General features: G+C 53.1%; 8 protein-coding genes across 8 annotated transcripts in view; 3 read left to right on the top strand and 5 right to left on the bottom strand.

Moving 5' to 3' along the window:
* Positions 1-1,163: 1,163 nt before the first annotated feature.
* On the bottom strand, positions 1,164-1,448 carry GUITHDRAFT_54721 (hypothetical protein; the record flags this gene model as incomplete). The annotated part of the gene is made up of 1 exon (XM_005821893.1): positions 1,164-1,448. A coding segment is annotated over one exon (285 nt), but the record flags the coding sequence as incomplete, so codon positions are not given.
* An 18-nt stretch (positions 1,449-1,466) lies between these two features.
* GUITHDRAFT_42184 (hypothetical protein) lies at positions 1,467-2,033 on the bottom strand (the record flags this gene model as incomplete). The annotated part of the gene is made up of 2 exons (XM_005821894.1): positions 1,467-1,571; positions 1,869-2,033. Coding segments are annotated over 2 exons (270 nt in total), but the record flags the coding sequence as incomplete, so codon positions are not given.
* Positions 2,034-6,273: 4,240 nt separating this feature from the next.
* On the top strand, positions 6,274-9,144 carry GUITHDRAFT_118813 (hypothetical protein; the record flags this gene model as incomplete). The annotated part of the gene is made up of 5 exons (XM_005821895.1): positions 6,274-6,988; positions 7,042-7,845; positions 7,896-8,557; positions 8,606-8,846; positions 8,954-9,144. The coding sequence occupies 5 exons, from the start codon at positions 6,274-6,276 to the stop codon at positions 9,142-9,144; spliced, it is 2,613 nt and encodes an 870-aa protein (XP_005821952.1).
* A 204-nt stretch (positions 9,145-9,348) lies between these two features.
* GUITHDRAFT_118814 (hypothetical protein) lies at positions 9,349-9,903 on the bottom strand (the record flags this gene model as incomplete). The annotated part of the gene is made up of 1 exon (XM_005821896.1): positions 9,349-9,903. One exon carries the CDS (start codon positions 9,901-9,903, stop codon positions 9,349-9,351), a length of 555 nt encoding a protein of 184 aa, XP_005821953.1.
* Positions 9,904-10,711: 808 nt separating this feature from the next.
* GUITHDRAFT_118815 (hypothetical protein) lies at positions 10,712-11,341 on the bottom strand (the record flags this gene model as incomplete). The annotated part of the gene is made up of 1 exon (XM_005821897.1): positions 10,712-11,341. One exon carries the CDS (start codon positions 11,339-11,341, stop codon positions 10,712-10,714), a length of 630 nt encoding a protein of 209 aa, XP_005821954.1.
* Positions 11,342-13,189: 1,848 nt separating this feature from the next.
* GUITHDRAFT_53227 (hypothetical protein) lies at positions 13,190-13,495 on the top strand (the record flags this gene model as incomplete). Its single annotated transcript, XM_005821898.1, has 1 exon — positions 13,190-13,495. A coding segment is annotated over one exon (306 nt), but the record flags the coding sequence as incomplete, so codon positions are not given.
* Positions 13,496-14,071: 576 nt separating this feature from the next.
* Positions 14,072-14,353, top strand: GUITHDRAFT_42578 (hypothetical protein; the record flags this gene model as incomplete). The annotated part of the gene is made up of 1 exon (XM_005821899.1): positions 14,072-14,353. A coding segment is annotated over one exon (282 nt), but the record flags the coding sequence as incomplete, so codon positions are not given.
* Positions 14,354-15,799: 1,446 nt separating this feature from the next.
* Positions 15,800-18,065, bottom strand: part of GUITHDRAFT_155603 (hypothetical protein) — a gene marked incomplete at its 5' end in the record, with an annotated part of 3,401 nt that continues 1,135 nt past the window's right edge. The window contains 13 exons of the mRNA XM_005821900.1: positions 15,800-15,979; positions 16,068-16,153; positions 16,209-16,292; positions 16,389-16,433; positions 16,700-16,784; positions 16,830-16,886; positions 16,939-17,017; positions 17,181-17,229; positions 17,284-17,349; positions 17,405-17,488; positions 17,598-17,689; positions 17,731-17,819; positions 17,865-17,932. Of these exons, the coding sequence (XP_005821957.1) occupies positions 15,901-15,979; positions 16,068-16,153; positions 16,209-16,292; positions 16,389-16,433; positions 16,700-16,784; positions 16,830-16,886; positions 16,939-17,017; positions 17,181-17,229; positions 17,284-17,349; positions 17,405-17,488; positions 17,598-17,689; positions 17,731-17,819; positions 17,865-17,932 (963 nt within the window). The remainder of the gene's footprint in view (positions 15,980-16,067; positions 16,154-16,208; positions 16,293-16,388; positions 16,434-16,699; positions 16,785-16,829; positions 16,887-16,938; positions 17,018-17,180; positions 17,230-17,283; positions 17,350-17,404; positions 17,489-17,597; positions 17,690-17,730; positions 17,820-17,864; positions 17,933-18,065) is intronic.

The following is an 18,065-nucleotide window of genomic DNA, read 5'->3' on the forward strand; positions in this document are numbered from 1 at the left end:
GAGCTCCATGGAGCTGCTCTCCCCAACGTCAATGCTAATTGACCTCCTCATGGTCACCTTCTCCGTTCCTGTCAGCATCGCGTCGAGAGTCTTCCGCATGTCAACAGTCAAGTCCTTGATCTTCTCCCCGACCGACCGGAGCTCCTTGGTCACGAGGCTGGTCTCGGAGATGAGCTCTATCGCTAGCTCCATGTGCTTGCTGCTCGACATGTACCAGGCATGCATCTCTTCCTCGCTCATCCTGGTGGGGCTCGTCCGGTCGAACCCTTTCTCTATCAGCTTCTTGATCAGCAGCCTGACGTCGGCGATAGAGATGCTGTCAATCTGCTGCAGAAACTCTGCTCCTTCTGCTGTGTCCTTGTAGATCCCCAAGTCCCCTCCCCAGCCTGAAACGGCCAATCAGAACTCTGCTCCTGCTCCTGCTCCTGCTCCTGCTCCTGCTCCTGCTCCTTCTCCTGCTTCTCCTGCTCCTCCTCCAATTTCTTCACCTTCTCCTCGTTTCCTCCTACTCTTTCTGCTTTTTGATCTCTCTCTCCCCCTCCTCCCTTTTCTTCTCCTCACACACGCAGCAAGATACTAGTTATTCTACACTAACAACACTTACTTTGAATCAGCTTGCCACAGTATCGATGGTACAACGTTCCTCCCCGTAACGTGTCGTCTAACGGTGTTCCTCCCCACCTGTCTTTGCATCCGGGATCTGCGCTGACTCCAAGGAGAAAGTTGACAGCGAGGATGCGAGCTTCTGCCGCAGCAAGGTGCACTGAAGAGAAGTCAGTTGGAGGAGGAAGCGAGAAGACGGAGAACGAAAAGGTGGAGGAGAAAGTGGGAGGAGAGTAGAGGAAGGAGAGCAGGAGTGAAGTCAATCAGAAAGCAATAAGGAGAGCATGGAGAAGAAGGAAAAACAGGCAAGGAAAGCAAGGGAAGGGTGATGTAGAGGAGGAGGAGGAGGAGGAGGAGGAGGAGGAGGAGGAGGAGGAGGAGGAGGGAGGAGGAGGAGGAGGAGGAGGATGAGAAGCGTGTTTCTAACATGGATATCGGAAATCGTAGTCGCCGACATCCACCGGAGTCCCATACTCATGCATCAGACGCAACTTCCGCAGGTCGCCGCTGCTGGCAGCCCCGCACATCTCCTCCACCCCGACGTACTGGGGCATCGACCCGCCCTTGGCCTTGAGCAGGGTGGCGACGAGCGAGTGGCCGTTGAGCAGAGCGTCCTGCAAGGGAGTTCCCTTCCACCTGTCGTGTGGGCTGGGATCTGCCTTGTGGGCTAGGAGGAACTCCACGATCTTTTCATGCCCTTCGGCGCTCGCAACATGCAGCGCCGTCCTGTTGTCGTAGTCGCCCAGGTTCGGCTGCACTCCGTTTTCGATGAGCCTCCTGACCTGCGCCAGGTCGCCGTTGCCTGCAGCCGTACAGAGAGCAGAGGCTGGGTTGTCGATGTCCAGGGACGCCTTCCACTGGGTGAGAAGCCCCACGATGAGGGTCTGCTTGTGGGAGATGGCCTCCTGCAGTGGCGTGTTGCCCCAGCGATCCTTGATGTTCTTGTCTGCTCCATGGTTGAGAAGTACCTGCGTCCTGATGGTCAAGGACAAGAGAGGAGGAGAAGGAGGAGGAGGAGGAGGAGGAGGAGGAGGAGGAGGAGGAAGAGGAGGAAGTGAGGAGGATTACGAGAAAGAGGTGATGGAGAAAAGGAAGTTGAGGAGGAGGAGACGGTGGTGAGACAAGGAAGGCAAGGAGAACGAGATCGTGATGGTGATGGTTGAAACAGAAGAGGTGGAAATGGAGGAGATGAAGAGGAAGAGGAAGAGGAAGGAGGAGGAGGAGGAGGTGGAAAAGGAGGAGGAAGAGGCAAGAGGAGGCCTCACCTCTACCATGCGGTAGTTTCCTTCAGCGCAGGCGATGTGTAGCACAGTCCTGCCGTCATAGTTTTTCTCGTCGATGTTGGCTCCCTGCCGCAGCAAGATCCTGACAGTGTCCACATCTCCCACATGGGCAGCATGGCAGAGGGAAAAGAACTGCTGCTCGGCTCTCGTCCGCATCGACTCTGTTATCCTCCTCTTAATCTCCATCTTCTGCTTGTCATGCACGTCCTCCTCGGACCCGGGCAGGGGCAGACCGTTGTTGTCGAGATCGAACGATCGAAGGATATTCTCACTGATCATAAGCTGCTCCTCCGGGTAGTTGCTGAAGATTTCAGCGCTATCCTCCTGCTTGAGCACAAGGAGCTGAACGTCTCCATCCAGCCTCGCCTTGATCGTGTTCACGTGGTTGATGCCGAGGAAAAAAGGAACCTGTCGTCAGAGTGAGCACGACAACAGCAGAGGTGCAGGCAGGAGGGGACGATACCTCTCCTACCACAGGAGCCATGTCGGGGACGTCGTTGCGGATCACGCCGATCACATGCTCTTGCTCGTCTATGACTTGCACCGACCCGATGTGCACGAAGTAAACTTCTCGAGGAATCTGAGGAGAGTCGAGCAGAGTTAGAGGAGACGATGGTAAGCTCTCATAGTCAGACCTCGTCTTTCTGAACAATCTCCTCTCCTGGCATGAAGTGCATCAAGCGCAGTTTCGTCATCAGAGCCTTTGCTTGCAAGTCAGCTCAGGGGCATCCAGCGCCCAATCACTCACATTGAAGAACTTGGAGTTGCAACCATTCATGAACTTTCCCCTAGTCGCGCACTTGTCCATGATGGTGCGATAGTTGGCCTCTGCCACCTTGATCTTCAGTGACCGCGGCAAATCCATCCTCGTCCCTGCTCGGTTCTGGAGGTTCTTGGTGTACTGGAACTCGTAGTACTGGCTCACTCGCTCCTGCAGCTCGATCGGGATCTGTTTCGCAGTCATGAACTGTCGAACTTTTTCCATGTGCTCCTTGTGCGCTTCGGCCGATGGGTCCTTGCGGACAAGGTAGTTGAGGAGAGTACCCAAGATCAGACCTTGGAGGTAGACCTGGCACTTGGCATCAGACAAAAAGCAGGATGTTTCTGGTCCTTCTTACTTGTAGCATCATGACCAGAAGAGAAAATAGCATCTCCTGCACATTGTTGGGGATGCCGATGTCGTACCCCAGAGTTGACAGGGCGTTAAGGCCTTTGTATCTGCACACAAAGTGAGACGAGAAAAATTGTTTGGAAGGGCTTCACATGCAGAGGAGGTAGTTCTCTGCCTCCGGACTTGTATGTATGCTGTAAAGTGGTAGGATCTGCTCGAAGTCGTACACCTGCAGGCTGTCAGCTGCCGGTGCAACCTTGCTGCTTCAGAGCTCACCCATGTCTTGTGAGAGAAATCCTGCGTTCTCGCAAGAAAGTAGAGAATACACCCCACCCAGTGGGAGGACAGCAGGATCACGAGGCCGACGTTGATGGCTTGAAGCTTCTGCACGCTGAATCTCAAATCTTTCGTCATCGACTCGAAGTACTTGATCAGACGGCTCATCCTAATCACAACTTTTGGTATGGTTGACAACCACCACAGCCAGATCAGGTAAGAGTCTGCAGGGAGGGTCAAGCTAACGGCCTGCGTTACCGTCAGATGCTCTGTATTGGAAGAGATGCTAACATACATAGTAGGTGGTAAGAGAGAGAAATAATTGAGGGAATTTGTATTTGAGGTAATACTTGGCAACTCCTCTGAGCGTATCGACAGGCTCTTCCTGACCGGAATACGTTCCAGCCGGTATGATGGTAATCAGGTTCAAGAAAGCATCAACAACAAAGAAGAAATCGCAAGTGATGTCGGTGAACAGTATCCAGTTTGCTGAGTTGAATCCTGGGCTGCAGAACCCAAGACGAAAGGGAAAGGCCCAGATCTCGTAGGAGAGCGGAATCATCATAAAACGGTTCCATTCGCTCAGGAGTTTGGCGTCTGCATTCAACAGCCTTATCCTGTTCATGTTGCTGCTCTTTGGAAGTTTGAAGCTAACGTGATATGATTCTTTCTTTGACTTACGGCGACTGAATTCAGAAGTTGATTTTACAAGTATGGGAACGATTCTGCGCTTTTTCCCCATGATGCCTCCTTTGAACAGGTCTTGATACCCATTCTCGGAGCCTTTCCTCTTGTTGTTAGAACTGGCAGAAATCCAGACCGGTTCTTTAGTCATGTCGTCAGAACAGGTTATAAACTCGTGCAGTATGTAGATCTTGGGCTCTCGAAAGGGGTCGTTGCTTTGACTTGAGGAAGTATACGGAAAGAAATCGTTACTTGCTGATTTCGTTAGCACGGCACTGGCCATTCCCGGGAGGGGCACCAGTGAGTTCCACGCAGCAGGATCCTCCTGAAGCGCTTGGCTCGAATGCGATCTCGTGCTTCGATTCGAGCACGCGTCTTCATTTTCCGCGTGCCTGGGGTGCATGGTTGGCGATTTCATGCTACTGAAACTAGCAGATGTCTAAAGGGCGCGAGGGGAGCGGAACCGATTGACGTGAGAAGAAAAGTCTCCTTCAGATCACTGCAGGGTCAGAGGAGGTGACAGGGGAGGGGAGGGGATGAGAGGGGAGGGGGCAGGAGGGGTCCTGGCTGAGGGAGGAAGGAGGGGAGGGGGCAACGGAAGCAAGAAGTTAAAATAAGGGGGGTGAAGAACGCGCAATGAGGAAGGAATTGTTGGATCCCTTAGAGCGCGCGAGGGGGTGGTGGGGTGTACAATCACCCACCCATCTCTAGGGCCTTAACATATGAGAATGAGGGGTGGGCGAATGTTGACTCCAATCCATGTCAGCAGGAAAAAAAAGAAGATAGAAGGTGGAGGACATGTCACTCAATAAGAGGGGGTACTATCTGGTAAGAAGGGGGGTGGGGTCGGTTGGGTTACGACTTGGGATGGAAGCTTGCGTCTCTTTCCAATAGGGGAGACCCTCCCACCCCTATCTGCCCCTTTTTCGTACCACCACCCACCACCCACTTTTCCCCAAATTCATGGGTGGTACAGAATAATTGCCATGGAATTTCCAAGTCCTACCCACCCACTACCGAACTCATAGATTCGAAGACGTACCCCACCCTACTCTGATCTCATTTCACAGCTTCCTCACAGGAGCCCCACCCCTAATTTCCCATTTCTTAGTACTTAGTACCACCCCAGGACATACCCCACCCCCACCCAAGGATGAACTTTTACGTGCGAGGGATCACCTACCATCGGTGGAACTTCATGGCGTACCGTGACCGTGCACGTGTCACCCGGACCTCCCGGTGAGTGATCGCCGGGTCCCCGGGGCCTCAGGGCCCAGTAACTGGACTGATTTTTAACTTAACTTTGAGTAAAGGCTGACCGTCCTAACAGAACTGCTTTTTAACTTAACTTTGAGTAAAAGAGAAGAAGTGTCAGCACCGGTCGATGGGTCGGACGGAAATGTCGGGCCCGGGGGGGGGGGGCCGGGGGGGGGCGGCGGGCCGGGCCCAAACTACCGTACCGGGTGACCGGCCCGCCAATGCCACTACCGTCCGGTGGGTTGAAAGTTGCTGCCATAAGTCACATCTTAGCACGGTGCGGTAGGTCACTGGGGGTAGGGGTGGTAGATGAAAGGGTGGTCTTGAGAGGCGAATGAAGGAGAGATTGCTCGCTGGGTGGGTGGGGTACTCCACGAACGCACCTACCTCTCTTGAAAAGCTCTCAGTAGTGAGAATTAAGATTGACAAGATTGACCAGGGGTAGTGATAAGTAGACGTAAATCTGATGTGACCTAGTTGAGCATTTTGTCAAGTCAGTTATTATTGCGAGACAGTAAGGTGGTGAGGACGCCTATTAGACATTAGAGCTATTAAATTGAATGGGTTGGGGTGGTCAAATTTGGCTGTGTAGGGGTGGGTGATAAAAGCAGGAGCAAACTAGCGCGTAATTCCATACATGGCGCCATGCTGTTGATAACTGGGCCATCACATCGACGTCATCACAAGTCATCAAGACATCGGAGGGAGAAGAGTGTGCAAGAAGACAGCCCCGTGAGATACGCAGGAGCATATGAGAGGAGGCGACTGAGGAGAAGGTTTGCTGCTAAGGAAAAAAGCGATGGACTGGTCAGGGTGATTGATGGGGAGTGTGAGGTGTTGAGTGGGAGTGCACACAACCGATAGTAAGGTCAAGATGCCGATGTAAGCGAGGTAGGATGATTGGTATGATGGCACTCAAGACTATATAGTACTCCACTCGAAAACACACAGCACACTTGCTTTTTTTTCTTGCAGCCATGAACAACAGTGAGATGCTAACGTGTATACACCAGGCTACTTCATCGAAGCAACCTCGTAACAAGAGGATAGATTGCTGAGATGTTGGCCGCGGCTTCGTTGGCAGCAACTGTGGCAACAACCTCCTCAAAGGTTCTGTCCTCCACGTCCTCCACTATGCGCAGAAGCAGCCTCCAGACCAACGAGGAGATCAAGCTGTTTGCCGATGACTCAGAGGGGCTCGAGAACGTGATCCCAAAGTCCACTCGACTGTTTGATGAACATCTTAGCAAATTACACCATTCTGGCATTTGGCAGGAACGGCGGCTAATCGCTTGCTCGGAGTTTGTTTACGTGCTCATGCCGTCGGAAGCACCAGCAGAACAATCTGGTCAGTGCAAGCTGGTGAAAGACGCTTCCTCGGACAGTTCTGAATGCCACTTCATACTTCTGCAAGGAGGGTATCTTGCGATGTATGAGACAGAAGAGGAGTTAATAGCGCGGAAAAGCGACACGGGAGGAATCGAATTCAGCTTGCATTCGACCAAGATCCTACAGCTGAATAAGAACGAGAAATCAATAATCTTGGCAGCAACAAGCTGCAAGTATACACTGATCTTCAACAAGGAAGAGGAGTATGAAGTTTGGTCGAAAGCCTTCACAGAGCATTCGGAGTTTGCATTCAATGAGAAACAAAACATCACTGTAAAGATTCCGATTGTTGAGATCAAAGAAATCGCAGCGATGGACGACGCTGCTTTCAAACAGAGCAGCAATAGCCTCCCGCACTTCCATTTCCACAGGACGGCCTCTGAAAGTAATCATCTGCCTTTTCACTCAATCCCCTAGTCTCACTGATAGTGGTAACAGATGACAAAGCTGCAGCAGAAGACGGCGAGGGTCTGGACTCCTTCATGTTCCAGATCTCGACGATCCCAGAGGGCTACAACTCCGGTAGAAGTTACTTCTTCAGAACTCAAAATGTTGTCTCGGGAAGGAAGATAGTTGACATCTTGAGCGCTGTTGTTGTTTGCGCTCGCAAGTCGTTGAGAAGGAAGAGCGGCCTTGTTCTCATTCAGCGCAACGTCAAACGTTTTTACAACTCCACTCCTTTTCAGAGCCTCGTCGCCCTCTTGCTCGTCCTCAACTTCCTCTCCAACATCTCTGAGCAGCAGCTGAAGCCGCTGCCGGACTCTCCCACCTCTCACCTCTACGACAATCTCGACATCTTTTTCACTGGTGATCAGGTCTTCCGCCTCCTCGTCCAGAGCTCTGACGTCTTGCTTGCAATTGCAGTGCTCTTCACCGTCGAACTCTGCGTCAACTTCTTCGCCAACTTTTGGTGGGACTTTGTCTCGGACGGCTGGAACTTGTTCGACTTTGTTATCGTCTCGCTATCCATCCTGCAGCTGGCCCTGTCGTCGTTCCCCAGCCTGAGGCCCTTGCGGACGTTCCGAACTTTCAGGATCATCCGCATGTTTGGCAAGCTGAGGCAACTCAGGACCATTATCAACGCTATCCTGTCAAGTCTCGTCCCGGTCCTCCAGACCATGGCCATCTGCCTGGTCGTCATCTCAGGTTGGAACTGTTGCAAGCTCGACAGCTCTGATGCTTCTCCAGTGTACTGCAGCATGGGTGTTGAGTTCTTCAGCAGCAAGGCGCCTGATGAGTTTGGTAACAGGAGGAGCCTTGTCTCCCTCCTCCTCCTGATCGTCTTGCCGCAGGGAATTTCTTCCGAGGCTTCTATACTCTATTTAGCGTCATCGCCTTTGGCAAGTGGCCTGACGACGTTCTGCCGCCCTTCAACCCCGACGGGTCCGTTAACATCGGCAACGTGGCTTACATATACTCCTTCGTCCTCCTCGTCATCCTTGTGCTCTTGCAAGTGCTCGTAGCCGTCCTCCTCGAGAACTTCTTCAGCGCAGCGAGGAGGGAGAGAGAGAAGCTGCTGATGGAGCACGAAGACAAGAACCTCTCTACCGTGGCCAACCCTCTCCATAGCCTTCTCAGCTCGCTCTCAGTCCAGTTCGCTACCCCCTGCGACCTCGAGCAAAGGATGGACCTTATCTTCCAGGTCCTTGACTGCGATCGTGGGGGGACGTTGAGCTACGATGAGTTTGCGGAGGGACTGCACAAGATGTTTCCCCTGTGCAACAGGCTGACTGAGGACGATTTCTTCTCCTTCACCGCTGGTACAAACGAGCTCACATCTCAGCAGTTCCGGCAGTGCCTGTGGAAAGAGCTCAAGTCGTACATCCTCCGGAGGATGACAGAGGCTGCGGTCCTGCTGGATGGAGACAAGGAGTCGGAGATCATGCTGACGGCGATGAAGATGATGCTTGTGATGGGAGATCCGACCTTCGATGAGTTCGGGTCCAAGGATAAGGTAAATGTTGTTGAGATCTGTGGCGCTGAAAGCTGACGCTGCCGTCAGCTTCATCGTGGCAGGGGGATGAGCAGGCACAACTTGAGCGACAAGCTTGACCGAACTTCGAGCCATAGGTCGAGCTTGAGTTGCGATGTGCTGGGACTGCGGGAGGAAGTGCAGACATGGAGGAGCGAGTGTGTAGCTCTACAGCACAAGTGCTTCAACCTTGTAGAAGAGCTTGCTATGAAGGTGAACATGCTGCAGCCTCCTGCAACAGTTGCGAAGCATGTGAAGCTCCCAGATCATGGTGATGAGATGGTGTAGTAGATGCCTTTCAGTCTATCTTGCGAGAGAAAGATTCTGTAAATAGAAAGGAATACAAATAACATCGATACTGAAGGATTCTCTGGTCAGAAGTAGAATACAGCAACGGCAACGGCAACGGCAACGGCAACGGCAACAGCAACAACATCAACATCATCAAAAACAACAACAATATCATCATCATCATCATCATCATCATCATCATCATCATCATCATCATCATTTACTACTGCTACTACTACTACTACTACTACAGCAACTGCAACTACTACTACTACTAGCAGCACTACTACTACTACTACTAGCAGCACTACTACTACTACACATACTGCTACTACTACTGCTACTACTACTGCTGCTGCTGCTACTACTACTACTACTGCAACAGCAACAGCAACAGCAACAGCAACAGCAACAGCAACAGCAACAGCATTCAACAGATCTCAACAGATCTCCCTAATATACATCACTCTTGGCAGCCTCCTCTAGTCCAGGTCTTCTTGAAACGCGCGCTCAATGCTCTCAGGCGTGATTTCAGTGAAGAACCTCATGGAATTTGTCACTCCTGCCTCGCTCTCGCTGTCCCTTCCACCAGCTTCCTCCTGCGTCAACGACCGCGCGTTGCTCGACACCTCCAGTCGTGCATCGGCCCTCGGAGAGCTAGCATGGTGCTGTTCATGGGGAGCCGTCTGCTCATCAAAGTAGGGTCGCTTCTTCCTCGGCCTGGAGTCTCTTGCTCCCAGCGGCCTTCCCGGGCCTCTCTTTTCCCGCTTTGCATGCTCCAGCACCTCTTCAGCCGACCAAAGAGCTTCTGTTGCACCTGTCCACGTCCTTTTGCTCCATATGTCTCGAACGGTCTTAGCGCTGGTGCCATACTTGCTGGCCACGTCGGCACTCTTGCGGGAGAGGCTTGCGTCATCTAGACTGTCAAGGTCCTTCTCGCGGTAGATCTTGTATGCGAGGTCGCTGGTGAGAATCCTCGGACGAAACTTGGAGGATGCACACTCGATCTGATTTGACAGGTTGAGTTCGTCACTCATGACAAGTGTCTTGGAGCTTCTCTACTGGACTTCCATCAACAGATCCTGGCAGAAGCTGCAGATGTTAACACGCCGAGATGCTTGGTTGTATTGCTTGAGAGATAGAGAGATTCCTTTGAATGCTAAGGAGAAGACAAGAAGTAGTAGGAGAAAAGAGCGGAGGGGACCGGGAGGAGCAATAAGAAACGGGGAGAGAAGAGAGAGGAGATGAAGCTCAGCTAATCGAAGGGAGAAAGCAGCGGCTTGATGTGGAGAGACTATGAAGGTATGAGGGAAGGAGCAGGAGCAGGAGCAGGAGCAGGAGCAGGAGCAGGAGCAGGAGCAGGTGCAGGAAGGGAGCAGGGGTTCAGGTACCGGGCTCGGAAGTGGATAAGACCGCGCCTGGGCAAAGGGGCCGAGGGGTGACAGGTGGTATCGTGACTACTGGTCCCCTTGATCACGAAAAGAGCTGTTTTGAATGGCGGGTCATGATACCGACTGACAATCAAGCTGTGAATGGATTGATCGATCAGCGTCAAGTACCACATGGAAAGACATCGGTGAATGAAGGAAGAAAGTCCCATCAGCTGATTCAGGGAGAACTTACCATCAACTACTTTTCAGTGATTTCACCACCTTGTGATTAGGCGTTTGTTTGGATTGCGGTGATACATCACTTCCTGGTATCATCGCATCGAGCGAGTGGAAGACACGATGTCATTTACTTGTAAAAAAGAAATCTTTGCAACCTACATAATGGTGTACTGGACTATTCACATCATTCACACACGTGGGTGTCCACATCTTCGTAAATACGTGGAAATCTGCTTCAATCGTCCACGTTTTCAGTCCCACCCAAGAATTGTTGAATGGACGATGAATCGGGTCTTACCAACCACTCATCAACTTCATTTGACTTGCTGGAAGAAGAGCTTTCGAACGGGCTGATAGGAAGTATGTTTGCTTGCTCATGCTGTAAAAAGCCTTCTGTTCGATCAGACAGCTCGCTTGGTTCGGTTTCTCCTTGCTCAATAGAAGTGCGACCTTCGTCTCCATTGTCGATGGAGCCTGAACCTTCAGAGCTTGATAGCTGCCGTTTTGAACAAGACCGCCAAACCTTCTCAATATTCTTCTTCATCTCCTCGTCAGGAATGGAGTTGGTCTCAGGGATCGAGTTCGTCTCACTGGTCGATGAAGTCTGCTGCTGATTCCCAGGTGCCACTGATGACTCAGAAGTTGAATCTATCTGTTTCTTCATGTCTGTTCGCTTCTTCCTTGGCTTCGAGTCCTTTGAGCCAAAGGGTCGTCCCGGGCACCTCCTGGCTTGCTTTTCAAACTCAGCCCTTTCACTGTCAGTCCAAAGGGACATGGTTGCCTCTGTCCATGTTCTACGATCCCAAATATCCCTCACTGTCTTGGAGTTCACTCCAAACCTGTTTGAAACGAATGTGCTTTCCATCGATTTGTTCTCTAGATTATTCCCCTTTGCGAGGTATATCTGATATGCCAGATCCCTGTTCAGCACCTTGCTACGTGTCCTTCTAGAAGCAGGCTGTGACTGTGTTGGCTCACTCTCATGCGATGCACTGCTCTGACTAGGAGTGTCAGTTAAGTTGGACTTTGACCCATCCTCTTCCGTTTTGTGCTGCGTTCTACGCCAATTCGTCGCGCTACCTGTCCCGCTCTTTTCCAGTTTCGTCCTTGAATCATTTCCGCTCCCTGCGCTAGAGCTTCTATGACTTTTCTTTGATTCCTTCGTTGCTGACCTACTCCCTGCTGTTGACTCGCCCCTCCCCTGCACGCCTTTCCGCATTGCCGCTGTCTCCATCTCCGCTCGCTGCACTGTGACTGTGGACGTCGTTCTTGTATGTGGGTAAGACCTCTATAGGACCCCCGTAGGTGCCGTCCAGGTTGGGTTTTTCGAAAGAGAACTTTTCAGTTTGCGTCGGTTTTCTGAAAAGCAACACTTTCGATGGGAGGATGTAACCGTCCGACTATTTTCCCATTTGGCCCTTTTAATTGCTCCGAAATGCATCCTTTCGCGGACCGACGATTGTTGAGGGGCAGAGGGTAGGTTAAAAAGGGCAGATGGGACGGAATTTAAGTCATCCAGTCCTTAAACCCCCTACGGATGACACCCGATGGCCCTTTTACTACATCATCCTGACTCTGTCAGGTGCAATTGGAACCGTGACCGTCCCGGTTCGGGATGATACTATGATATGCATAGGGGATGTGCCACCCCAGTATTCCCGACTCAGTGTATCCGATCACGGTCTGCCACCAAAGGCTCCAGGCGCGGCGCGGCCGGGCAGTCGGGGCCGGCGAAATGGAGGGGGCGGCGGGGAGGCCCGGGCCCCGGGCCCGGGGGGCCGGGGGCGGCGGCCGCCGGCGGGCGCGGCGCCATCCGCTCGGATCCGGCGCAGTGATGTGAGGCTCGCGGCCGGGCGGCCGGGCCCGAGTCAGAGCCGGTCACCGTCCAACTGAGCCTGCCCGCACCGATGATAGTACCGCAGTCTGAGGCTGCGGCGGCCCGGCCCCCCCGGGTGATCGGACTCTGGCCCGCCCATCACGGTGGCACGGCTCGCCGCCCCCCGCCGGGTACGATCCCGCCGGGCCCGCCGTCGATGACGGTCCATCATTCAAGCCTGGCTAGTACCGACGGTGCAGTGCCCCGCGCCCGGCGATCATACCCGGGTCCGGCCTGAGTCGGCGTGTCTCCGACTACAGTGTCCGATCCGAGTCCCAGTCCCGGCCTGAGTCCCCCCGGACCCCGGTTAAGCGGGGGCCCCCGCTCCGAGTCCGCCAGTTAAAACTTTAATCAGTAAACAGCCTAACCCCCCCCCCTCAACTGAGTGGCGGAGGCCGGGCGCCGGCGGCCCGGTCTGACCGTACCGTCTTCAACGGTACTACGGTACGGTGCATACCGGGCGCCCCGCGCCCCCCCCTTGGTACCCGGAGTCCCCCGGGGGGGCGGCAGCCTCGGCCGCGCCCCCGGCTAAACAGTTTCAGGGGGCCCCGGCCCCCGGGGGCCGGGACTCGGGACTCCCGGACTGACAGTGAGCGGCGCCGCGGCGTGACCGTGCCGCAGTGCCGGGCGTACGGTCGTCACTCCGAGACTCTGAGCGAAGTGACTTTTTTTTTTGTTCGCTGGAACATGCCGGCGGCTCAAGGTCGCTTGTGCTTCATCCTGAGAGTCGTCCCCGTTCTCATCCTCTTCTCCTTCGCCAAGTCTCTCCCCCCCGATAGCTCGAGTGACCCCACACACGAGCCTGCAAACTCAAAGGTCAGGCAGGTCGGCTATGATGACTTCTCCACCTTCATTCACAGAAACCCGCTGATCCTCATGGAGTTCTACGCGCCGTGGTGTGCACACTGCCAAGATCTGGCCCCAAAGTTGAGAGAGGCAGCTGCAATCATGGATGGGATGGATCTTCCTGCCCGAGTCGTCTTTGCCAAGTATGATGACAGCAATGAGTACAACAGGAGACTGCGTGCTGGTGCTCCGGAAGTCTACGATTTCCAATCATACCCCGCGCTGTACGTGTTTCGTGACGGAAAGCATGAAAGATATCTTGGGGGACGAGAGACGCATGAGATCGTATCGTACATGACCTCTGTTGCCAAAGGTCTTGATCCACAAGAGGAGGAGAAGAGAGCCAAGCCAGGGCTGTACAAGTCGAAACCGGACTACGACCCTCTAGTATTTGCTGACCTCGACACTACTAGCTTTCGTCAAGAGGTGATTGAAAATGACCTTGTCGTGTGGATCATTGAGTTCTACAGCGACTTCTGTCCGATCTGCAAGTCATTGACAAAGGAGTTTCTGCAAGCCTCAAGAGAGGTCGAGTCAGAGATTCCAGGAAAAGTCAGGTTCGGAGGGGTAAACAGCAGGGTCAACGAGGAGATCGCAGAAATGTTCGCAGTGACGAGCTACCCATGGGTGGCATGTTTCTTCCAGGGGCACAAGGTTGAGGACATGAGAGGCTTGTCGGGAGCAGAATCGATCAGGAGGTTTGCGACTTCAATGGCAGATCGGTTGAAACCAAAGGGGCTCCAAGGCAAGGCACAGAGCAAGCGACCAAAAGAGGCCTCTTCACGCGCAGAGCCAGGCTCCGTTGCATCCGATCCGACCCAAGAGATGCTGTTTGGAGGGGGCTCTGCGGACGAATACAGCAAGCTCAGCTGGAGGGATCAGCTGGGCCGCCATACCTGGTACTTCCTGCACTCTGTGGGGGTGACTTACCCTGAGTATCCTACCCCGGCCGATGAGCAGGCTGTTCGCTTCCTTGTCGCTGCTCTTGGCCAGCTGTTTCCTTGCAAGTCGTGCAGGAGGCACCTTCAGAGGACTCTGAGCACCAACGTTACCCTGGGACCAGTGCCAACTGCCAGCAGGGAAGAGCTCTCGCGGTGGCTCTGCCAGCTACACAACATTGTGAACATCAAGACGGGAAAAGCTGAATTCCTATGCGAACAACACAGGCTGGATCTGATGTACCTCAAGAACTGCAACGAGTGCAAGGAATCGTTCCAACCGGGGAAAGTGCACGAGGCCGTTCACCCATGGAACGCCCAGTTGTATGCGAACGACCCCTCTATGTACCAGGACATCCAGTCAGAAAGTGATATGGAAGAGATCGCTGATTTAGAGGAGCTTCTACGGATAGGAGTGGAATTCAACGTGCTGACCAAGAAGAGAGCCCTGAGGATTCGACATTTGATTGAGAGCGGGGAGAGCACTCGGCAGAAAGTCAGCAGGGAACTTCACAAGCTTCTTCTTCCTATCCAGAAGCTGAGAAATGAGAACCGGAGCCTGAAATCAAGCAGGACATGCAAGCCGTCTGGTGCCGCGGCCGAGGTCAATCATGATCGATGATTCCGATGATGCAACCAATCAACTGCCACAACTGGCCCAACTGATCCCACGCCCGGCCTGTGACCCATCATGTGACATTAGTGCCACTGACGTTACAGTGCGGCTGAGGAGCCGCTAGTACGGTCACAGACAGTGACTGTCACAGCAGCGCAGCCCTATGTAGTTTAGTCTAGACTATAAAGATTCTAGTAGGACACAGGTAAAAGCCGACACGGGCCTACCGTGAGGCAGCCATGGCCATGTATGTGAGAGTGAAGCGAGCAAAACAAACCATCTTCATGCACTGTAAGTGAGAGAAGAGGAGGACAGAGCGATGGCGGGAAAGAGGAAGAAGATGGAGCGATGGCGTGAAAGACGTTTCTAGAGGAGAGAGGGAGGAAAAGCCGCGATTAGCTGGTAGGGAGGGACTTGAAAGGAGGGTGACGGATTGATGGATCAGGAGGAGGGGGCGGAGAGAACGGGGAGGTGGAGGTATACGGAGGGAGAAGACAAGAATATAAAGTAGCAACTTGTTTCATGGAGAAGAAAGATGTTTCCAAGAGGTTTGAATACGTGCAGGAGAGATTGAATGCGGTTTGTCAGGCGATCCCAGTGATACAATAGCGTCCTTGAAGCAAAAGATCAAACAGATCAACAAAGTCGAGGTCTCCGTCTCACTAATCTTGCTCATTCGCCCCTACTCTGACATGATGCATCAGCCGAGCGACCAGCGTCTTGTACAGATCGATGATAGGAATGTCTTGGATGATGACAAAGTAGGAGCAGATCCTGGGAACATGCGTCAAGTAACACTTGCTGCAGACGTTGAGAGAGTGCAAGGTGGAAGACATGGCAACTCTGGGGTTGATATTAAGAAAGAGCGCAGAGGTTTGGCGTCATTGGAGGAAAGAGACTCGTCTTGACCCGGTTGCAGTCCACAGAATGGGAGGAGCTTGACGTGCAGAGGTTTGAGGTAAATATGCTCACGTTTGCCAGGTGATGCTGATTCTGCAAGCAGAGCGAGAAGGAGAATGAAAGTGCTTGAAATTAGAGGCCGTGGATGAATTCTAAACTTTATTAATTGTGTTTGCTCGTTGTTGTTCCTGTGAGAAACTACAGTCGTCGCCATATCTCAGTGTGCAGGAGGATGGTACAAGACTATTCTAGTCCTTCTTGGGCTTGTCAGGGAATCTTCCCTTGATCACTGAGTACAAGAGAACACCCAAGATTGCAGTAGAGGACCTGAACGAAAGCGTCAACATCACCTTGTCTTTTATCGTGTTGGTGTTGGAGTGTATCAAGTTGTACATCTTTCATGCCATGTCCTTACCCGATGATGCCGAGAGGGGTCATGGGGGTTTGGAAGACAATGGCGGCGGCAACGATGACAACAACTCGCTTCACTGTGTTGCCAACCTTGACCAGCGCGCTGTCAGGGAACAAGAATCGTCATTGACGAGGATGCGCTCACCGACTGAGTCACTGGGGCCACAGAGCCGAGGACAAGGAAGGCCATTTCGTTGTAGGTGTAGTAGAGAAGTCCCGTAGCAACCACCTGCAAGAGATGTTAGTTTACTTCTCCTCGTCCCTCTTCTCCTTCTCTCTCTCCCCCCGCCTCAAACTGCATTCCTCCACATAACCATCTTCTCACCATCTGAGCAAGCTTCAAGGGTGATACGGCATCCAACGCCATAGCCTTGAGGGCGTCGTCAGAGCAAAGAAACGAGCAAAAAAAGAAAAGAAGAGCAGAAGAAGAGGAAACGAGTAGGACAAGAGTTAGTGCAGAAGAAGAGGAGCAAACGAGTAGGACAAGAGTTAGTGCAGAAGAAGAGGAGCAAACGAGTAGGACAAGAGTAAGAGCAGAAGAAGAGGAGCAAACGAGTAGGACAAGAGTAAGAGCAGAAGAAGAGGAGCAAACGAGTAGGACAAGAGTAAGAGCAGAAGCAGGGGGTAGAGCTTTACCAGGCCTGACGCGACTTTGGACCCTTCGAGAAACAGAGCGAAGGGCAACATGAGGACGAAGGCGATGAGAGTCACGACGGCATATCTATCCACATGTCAGTGTGAGAATATAACGCAAGAACTTCTTCACGTGTTTTCTGCCGTCATGTTCTCGCCAGGGTTCGACATCTCCATGGACTCCTTGGACCTGGTATGAGGTGAGGAAGAGACCGGCTGTCCAGCAGCTCCTGCGCTCTTACAAGACTCCACGGGTTGCGTAGACTACGTTGGAGAACATGGCGGCAAGAAAGCATCCCCAGGTGAACGATAGCTCACTTGCTGCATTGACTATCAAATTTTTCTCTCTTCCTCCTCCTGGGCACTTGTTGCTCCTGCTCCTGCTCTTGCTCCCTCTCCTCGTCCTCGTCCTCGTCCTCGTCCTCGTCCTCGTCCTCGTCCTCGTCCTCGTCCTCGTCCTTGTCCTTGTCCTCGTCCTCCTCACCTGAAGCCAAACCAACTCCGCCAACAACCGGCAACATTGACAACCAGACCTACAGGAACTCTCATCTCCTGACAACATCTCTACCATCTCCTTTTCGCCTTACCTGCCACGGCAAGTTGCGTCCAGTGACAATCAGTCCAATCAGAGCAGTGCAGATCGGCTCCAACGCCTAAGAAAGAGGTCAGGGAGGCGGCAACAAAGATTCTCCTTTAGCGAGATGTTACCTTGACAACATTGACGAAGCTGACGGATCCAAGTCCCATCGCCGTCACGGTTGCAAGCTGACCAAATCCATGGAAGACAGCCACCTGCCCGCGACGTCTCACTTCCCTCTCTCTTCCTGCCTTCCTGCCTTCCCTCCCCATTCCTAACTTCCTCCTTTCCCCGTCCTCCCCTCCCTCCTCTCATCCTACATACCTTGGTCAGAGCCTTCAGATTCTCCTCTGAGGGTTTAGGGATCGCACGGATGCCCGAAAGCCACTGGGGTGCCAACCAGAGGATACCGGCGCCTGCAGATGGTCAGGCAAGGGGGACAAGGACCCTTCCTAACCGAGCTGTATCACTGCAAATGTCCAGGGGAGAGGGCATATATTCAGAGTCTTCTTGACGACGATGTTGTAGCCAACGTTGAGCACGTACCTGACACAAACTGTGACCCACCCCTTCACGCTGGATTGGCAGTACCATGCGAAGAAGTAGAAGCCGAGGAGGAGGCGGCCGGCTTTCTTGGTGCCCGCGCTGTCAGACGAGGCCTGCCAGGGAGAATTGTTGGCAAGAGTAGAGAGAAAGAGAAGAGGGATAGGAAGGGAGGGAGGGAGGGAGGGAGGGAGGGGAGGGAGGGAGGGAGGGAGGGAGGGAGGGAGGGAGGGAGGAGGAGGAGGAGGA

The sequence above is a fragment of the Guillardia theta genome (assembly GCF_000315625.1).
Source record: "Guillardia theta CCMP2712 unplaced genomic scaffold GUITHscaffold_135, whole genome shotgun sequence".
Lineage (NCBI taxonomy): Eukaryota > Cryptophyceae > Pyrenomonadales > Geminigeraceae > Guillardia > Guillardia theta.